Source organism: Oryzias latipes, chromosome 21 (assembly GCF_053564925.1).
Source record: "Oryzias latipes strain Hd-rR chromosome 21, Olatipes_Hd-rR_3.1".
NCBI classification, from domain to species: Eukaryota; Metazoa; Chordata; class Actinopteri; order Beloniformes; family Adrianichthyidae; genus Oryzias; species Oryzias latipes.
In genome coordinates, this window is record NC_136257.1 from 13,476,518 (window position 1) to 13,483,930 (window position 7,413).

At 40.8% G+C, this 7,413-nt stretch overlaps 1 protein-coding gene across 2 annotated transcripts; it reads right to left on the bottom strand.

Annotated features, from left to right (window-relative positions):
- Positions 1-358: 358 nt before the first annotated feature.
- Positions 359-6,523, bottom strand: rgcc (regulator of cell cycle). 2 transcript variants are annotated; one of them, XM_004081599.4, is made up of 5 exons: positions 6,371-6,523; positions 6,100-6,273; positions 3,068-3,175; positions 1,512-1,574; positions 359-890 (listed from the first exon to the last, which is right to left on the bottom strand). In XM_004081599.4, exons 1-5 carry the CDS (start codon positions 6,396-6,398, stop codon positions 883-885), a joined length of 381 nt encoding a protein of 126 aa, XP_004081647.1. In that variant the 5' UTR covers positions 6,399-6,523; the 3' UTR covers positions 359-882. The 2 variants fall into 2 exon arrangements, with proteins under 2 accessions (XP_004081647.1, XP_011487755.1); XM_011489453.4 differs by having other exon boundaries at positions 6,100-6,294; positions 6,371-6,495.
- Between the last annotated feature and the right edge of the window lie 890 nt (positions 6,524-7,413).

Genomic DNA, 7,413 nt, shown 5'->3' on the forward strand with positions numbered 1-7,413 from the left:
TTTCAATGCGAGTTAACAAAAGTGCTTAACAAAAATTTGCATAGCGACACGTGAAGGCAAGAGTTTTGAAAACGGAAGCCCATTTACACACTCCTACATAGACTGTTCATTGGATGAGGCTGCTTGAACGCGCGTTGCTGAGGCGATGTGAACGTAGCTTGAGGCTTCTGGAGGACATTCACATATGCGGTTTGATCAAAGATACTTTCTAGCTTTCCAGCATCCTATGTGACACTCCAGGCAAGGTATTCTGGGTATTGCTGGAGAAAAACAATTCCCACTCAATGGATAACTGATTATTATCATGATTTCAGAACTCCAGTATGACTACCAGGAACCCGAATGAAGAGAAGAAAGATTTGCTTTACCAAGAAAATGTTATTGTTTAATTTTACCTTTCAGGTTTTAGATGTTTTAAATACATATATTGTTTTCCAGTTTTGTAAAAATCCACCTTATTCCAGTCATTGTGTTAAATTTACATCTGACTGTTGTGTCAGTACTTTACTATTTACATAATAGAAAAATATATTTCACATAAAGTGATACATTTACACATTGATGGTAAAAAAAACCAAAAAAAAACAATTATATATCCATTATTAAAAGCCTTGTTTTAAATACTCCACCAGCTCAGGTTCTGATGGAGGAGTCTGTGCGATGACAGATGTTCCAGGAACTCTTTAAGTTTCAATGGGGATCCTGAGCCCTCCTGCAGTCTGAGAGCATGCTGACCCTGACCGGACATGGTGTTTTCAGGTGGAGTGTTTGCATGGTGCTGGCTTTGTCAGCAGGGAAAGGTGAGCTCTAAGTGCTCAAGGAGAGGTGGGGTGGGTCCAGCCATCCAGATTCTCCTTATATGCCTTTAGGATAGCCTGTGTGTCACATGCCTAAGAAGAGACAGAGATATTCAGTATACTTCAAAAGAACTGCTGCTGATATCCTGAAGAGCTGTCTTGGTTTTCTTGTAAACATGGTTGTATGAATGTACATGCTTATTCTCAGGTGCTAATGCGGGAGCAGGGCAGCAGATACGTGGCTTCTGACTTCTTCAGACAGATGTCCTTTCAGGCCCCAAACGTCAGGACAAAGCCGGCTGTGTATGCTGCGTTTTTACTCCCACTCTTTTCTCATTCCATTCCTGACATTTACAGTTTCCCTCAGTTGGAATTTAAGCTCCGGTTCTCACCAGCACACTGTCTCCAAGCTGCAATGCATGTGGACTCTGCCTGGTGCTGCAATGCTTCACATTCTGCAAGTGTTCTGCTACTTTTTACAAATGCGGATATTGGAAACATTTTGCTGCACTGTTCAAACACAGCCTCCCTCCAGCAGAAGCTATGAGACTTGATGATCCTTGAAGCTGCTTCCTGACTCATGTTTCCTGGAATGCTGAAACGTTTGGCTCCACTGTCACTTTATGAATGATTGTTGACATACAGAGCAAAAGGCCAGCAGAGAATCACCCCAAGCATGGTAGTACACTGCCCAATTCATTATGACAATCTTACTTTGCAATGTCTTGTCGAGGTCTGCAATGAAATCCTCCAACTCTTTGGTGTCACCCAGTTTAGCTGTAAAAACACAAACACTAATGAATCAATATGACACTTTGAATTTCAAAAAATAATGGGATTTATGGTTTATATAAACTCCTTAATTTCCTGAGTATTAGATACATTTGTAAGGAACTTGAGTTTTGACAAAAATAACTTATAGGTCTACCATAGAGCAGTTTTTAGTTTGCTAGTAGGTAAACTGATTGGATATTTTCATTAGAAAAGAAAAAAATTACACACATTATTATAAATACACACATTTAACAATGAAAAAAGCTGTAATTTAATATATGTGCACCAAACTGTTTGTATCAGTTGTATATGTTTGAAAAACTGAATTCCTTCCCAAAAAGGTTTTGTAATTACTTTAAAACTGGGCTCCATCTGAAAATAAAGTGACCATTTTTGACTTCCAAAAGGGGCATGAAAGTAAAAGTAACTTTCAATTAAAATTAAAGAATGATTTATGGTTTAAATCCAGACTATATTTTAGTCCGGTTAGAATTACAGACCCACTCAGATTATCTTTTGATCTATTCTTAAAGTGTTCCCGGAGGACTTTTAATTATGATTTCACTGTTTAAATCAATTAACCTGTGTCATTTTTAGGACATAGTTTCTGCAGAGCAGCAGTTCATCAGAAATTTACCTCTGAGCTGTGGTGTGACCCTGCCCCCGCTTCCTGTTATCCATCTGTTTAAACTTTCTCCAGCTAGCTTACAGCCCCTCACACATCCCCAAAAAATATTAGTGGTGCAACAAAAATGGCGAGCAATATCAGAGCCATCCAGTCGTACAGTTTAGATCCAAAGTCCGGCTCAGACGAGGAAAACAAAGACGTATATGGATCTGTTTGTCTGTAAATGGATGCATCAGAATGGAACAGAGCTGATTGTAGCTTCTACGTCTCACCTACAAGCTCTTTCCAATGGTATTTTATCGTCCGCTCCTGATTCACAACAACGTGAAATAAATACTCAGAAAAATACATTTTAATTTGAATTTTGTTATATATGTTCTCCATCATGGAAAAAATGCTACAAGAACATGTTAAAAGACCAAAAATACAATTTTTCATCAGAGTGGGTTTTTAATTCTACGATTTATAGATTGGAATCATATTTTGAATGACAACATAAGGAACATTGCAGCCTTGTGACTCCTACTTTCTTATTTGTGCATTAAACATAAAGCTGATGAATCTATGATAAAAATTATGGACATGATAGTAGACCTAATAAAATAAAAAGATACTCTCTGAAATCAGGAGATGCAGCAAAGTTTTAAGGCTTTGTCTATTTCGGCCTACTCTCCTTTTAAAAAATGTTTTAGTTGATAGATTTCTATAAAATACCCATATTGAATTTTTTTTAATTATGCGGGGTATAAATGACATTTTATAATAAAATTGGTTCAATATTTTATGAAAAAAACTGAAATATACCGTATATTTATAGGAGGGATTATAAATATATGTTGTTATTGGGTCTAAAGGTGATGGAGCTTACGTTTGGGCGACATCAGAGGGGGGGAGGTGGTGGCTGGAGACAGCGGGGTGGGAGAGTTCAGCCTCTCGTCGCTGAAGCTAAAGCTGTTTCTGTGCAGCGACTCGGCACCTGCCGCAAACAAAGGAGCAGTTTAGGCGATTTAGAAGCTTCTGGTAAAATGTCAATCAAAAAAACGTGCAGACATCTTCCCTGTGTTTGTGGTCATGTTTGGCACATGTCACCACATCTCCACATGCATGGCATATTCACACTTCTACTTGAAGACACAAAGTTGTTGTTTTTTGGCTTAAACATAAAGAGTAAACTGTCTTTTTTCAAAAATAAATAGTTTATAACTTTAGACAGAGTTTCACATGATGTCCTTTCAAAATAAAAGGTACCCAGCGTCACTTAGTATTACCTGAGGCAGTGAAATGTCAGCTGTGATTTAATAAAAACTGTTTATTTTATCATTTGTGGTGCATCTGAGCAACAAATGTGTAAATCTATCGAACAAAAATTAAATCAGAGTTAATTATGTGACCCGTACCATATTGTTTGAATCATAAGGCGCATATAAAAGCCTTACATTTGTTAAAAATAGAAATTTAATTCAGTGCACGTTAATCCTGGTTGTGCTCACTGACCTCCAATTGATTTTCTGTGGTACACGGAGCACAAAAATCTGTCAAAATGTTTCCGTTTAACTTGTGATGTTCTGTCCTTCAACAGTTTGAGAATGGGTTGAATTAGAATCAGAATCAGAATCTTTTATTATCATCATGCAGTGCACAACAAAATTATTTTCAAGCAGCTCTTTTCAATAAATAACTATACAAGTAAGAGAGAGTGCACAGGAAAATAGGAATGATTATTGCACAAAGATTTAAAGTGCAGCCGGAGCATGATGGGGGGTAGATGGACTTCACAGCTCTGGGGAAGAAGCTGTTTCTCAGTCTATTGGTGTGAGTTCTGATGCTCCTTTATCTCTTTCCAGAGGGAAGAGGTACACACAGTTGGTGTCCCGGGTGAGTGGGGTCTGCAGCTATACGACCAGCCTTCCGTCTGACTCGGATGTCGTTCTCTGAGTTGAGTTGTGGGAGAGGCCCTCCCACAATCTCCTGTGGGGTTTTCACCACCCAGGCCAGGTCCTACCTGTCTTGAGTGGTGCAGCATCCGTACCACACCGTGGCAGTCAAACAGAAGATGCTTTCTATGGTGGCTCTGTAGAAGTTTCCTAGTAGTTGCGTTGAGAGTCCAGTCCTCTTAAGCTTCATGAGGAAGAAGAATCTCTGTTGAGCCTTCTTCACATGGTGGGATGTGTGCAGCGACCAGGTGAGGCCTGAAGTGATGTGGATCCCCAGGAACTTGATGTGGTCCACCCGCTCCACCGCCTCACCATGAATGAGGAGAGGGGTGTGTACCACCTTATCCTCATTCCTTCTGAAGTCCACAATAACCGCCTTGGCCTTGGTGGTGTTCAGGAAAAGGTTGTTATCGGCACAACGTCCTGTTAGGTGCTGGACCTCCTCTCTGTAGGGAGTCTCATCATTGTTGCCATCATGGGACCTACTACGGTGGTGTCATCAGTGTGCTCTACAACCATGTTTGTGGGATGGATAGCAGAGCAGTCATGGGTGAACAGAGTAAAAAGGGCTGGGCTGAGGACACACCCCTGTGGTGTTCCTGTGCTCAGGATCAGTGTGGATGATGTGGAGTGCCTGATTCTCACCACTTGAGGCCTGTTGGTGAGAAAGTCCCTGATCCAGAAGCACAGAGAGGCAGGCAGTCCCAGGTTGTGAAATTTCAGCGTCAGCTTGTCTGGGATCACAGTGTTGAAGGCTGAACGGAGGTTTACAAACAGCATCCTAACGTAGGTGTTAGTATGTTCCAGGTGGGACAGGGCCACATGTAGGGCTAATAAAGTTTGAGTTAGTTTACTTTCGTTTTTTACTTTAGAATTACTTTCGAAAATTACAACCGTTCTGTTTTTCGTTAACCAGAGAGCCACAATGGAGGGGTCAAAGAGCCCTAACCCTAAGCCATCGGTATCAGACTTGAACTATCTTATGCTTGTATTCATCACTGTCTCTGTAACAGTGACACACAAACTCTATATGTTTGTTCTTTACTTGCCAACCCTTCCCCTATTAGTCCATCCATCCATCAGGGTGGGACACAATAGGTCACCTGGGTGTTGGACAGCTCTTTTCATTAAAGACCGCACAAATCATGCTGGAATGTGATCCTCGCTGCTTCCCTGTTTGTCGCCATTATAGCTATAGAAGTAACATCTATCAACAGGTCAAATGAGCATCAGTGACTCAACTTCCAAAGGCTTGTGCTAGTTTTACATTCACTTGTTACATTACTGTCATAAGTCTGTAAGAAATGCTTTTAGCTCCAGTTAAAGGGAGGTTACAATAAAATTTGCCCATTAATGATAATGTCAGACATGAGAAAATTACTGTTACCATATGTTACGTCATAGAACTGAATCGTGGGGAAAATTGATCTTTGTGTCCGTACTACAGACATTTTCATACATTTCAGTTGAAAGAGTCAAACACGACTTACGCTGAATTTAATGTATCGAATTTTTTTTATTTACATTATATTAAGCCAAGTTCCATGACCAGGGTTTGGGCCTCAGAGCAGAGCAGGCACCCGCCTTCGACTGCCACCCAAACCACATTTCACCAGCCCCTTTTGAGGTCTCCTGTGGGTGGTGGGCCCATGGGAGATATTAGAGATATCATATCTGCATCTTCTTTTACTTCTCATTTTCTAATCAATTCATGATTAATCATCTAACGTTGGATACATCAATGAATAAGATCAATCAATTTTGTTTGTCTTCTTGAATATTCTTTGTTTTGATTGCTAGAAATAAACCAATTTCCAATCCGATTCAATCCAATCCAAAATAATGGGCAAAGGAAAAGGAAATGAGCATGCGCTTCAGACAGACAGGTGCAGCACCTGTCTGAAGCTCTGAGAGCCCGAAGGTCCGGTTCTACCAGAGCGCAGGTACCGGGTGCGCGCGCACTCACTCTCCGAGTCGCTGAAGCCGCTGTCGCTGACGCTCGCGCTGCTCCTCCTCTTCATCGTGCGCAGGTGTTCGTCGTACCTGAAGTGACGCTTCTCCACGGGGGACGTGAAGTCCTCGATCACGGCGTCGAACTCGCACAGCACGTCGCTCAGATCGTCCTCGTCTGCAACTTTCGCTGCAATATAGAGCAGATAATCTGGTAATATTTATAATCCTCCATAAACCGGTTCTGATCCGGATTTCTAGCAACCCGGTTCCTGTCATCAAGGCACCTTGAGCTTTCTGCTTCGGGGACTTCATGCTGCTTCGGTTCGCTTGAAGAAGATCTGTGTGTTCCTCCGTCCGAGCCTTTGCCCTCCTCTGAGCCTCCGGCCAGAGAAAAAGCGCTTCTGGAAGAGGGAGGGAGGGGTCACGAGCTCCTGCCACACCTCCCTCCACAAACTACTTTACCAAACACATCAGAAATTCACAGCCAGTCCAAAAAGTTTTCATGTTGAAGTTTTTTTGTTTTTTTTTTACTACCCATAATTTAAAGCAATATGCATGTTCCAATTGAAAATGCAATTTGATCATGCATTTTACAAATGGAATTGTCTATTAATAATGGCTGAATTATGGGTTTAAAAAACTTCTATATTGTAACCTTTTTTATTTTTTCAATTTTTTCTTTTATTATTTATGTACAATTACTAAAAACTGAACATTAATTGGAAGCTGTGCCTTGTAACGTGTATGTGCTGCTATCTGCAGGTCCCATTTGTACAGCAGAGGTCCGTTAGATTTATCTCAGCCACCAGCAGTTTCTGCTCTACACCTGTGAAGTGAGTTTAGACTGACCCCTTCTGGTGAAAAGCCTGTATTATAAATTTCCTTAAAAACTAAGTAACCCCTGAACAGGGCATCATGCATTTGTGCATGCATCTAGCAAAACTCACACATAATTGTGTAAGAGTTACATAATATTTGCATATAAACTACGTAAAATAGTTTGTCTCATGCTGCCAAGGACCAGGTTATTTTAAAGTTCTTGAAAGGAAAGTCTTTCTTTATTTAAGCTTTAGGGATTTCTTCCTCTTCTGAAGGTGATTCATTCTGCTCTGGTTTGTCTTCCTCCCCATCTTCTTCCTCTGATACATTCTCTACTTCCTCTTCTGAATCAATGTTTTCATGCAGGACAGCTGAATAAAATTAACTCTAGAACCCGTTCAATGTTATAATGTGCGCTCTTGGCCTCTGCGCATAAAGTATTTGGGGTACTGTCATCTGCAGCACTTTTATAGCTTCTGAGAGTCAGCACAAAGGGGCAATATTGTCT

Excerpts from the sequence above, each read along its gene's own strand:
- rgcc (XM_011489453.4), bottom strand. The coding sequence starts at position 6,398 with ATGAAGTCCCCGAAGCAGAAAGCTCAAG. Across the intron at positions 3,176-6,099 it reads CGGCTTCAGCGACTCGGAGA|GTGCCGAGTCGCTGCACAGA; the intron begins GTGAGTGCGCGC and ends TGTTTGCGGCAG. Across the intron at positions 1,575-3,067 it reads CCCTCTGATGTCGCCCAAAC|CTAAACTGGGTGACACCAAA; the intron begins GTAAGCTCCATC and ends GTGTTTTTACAG.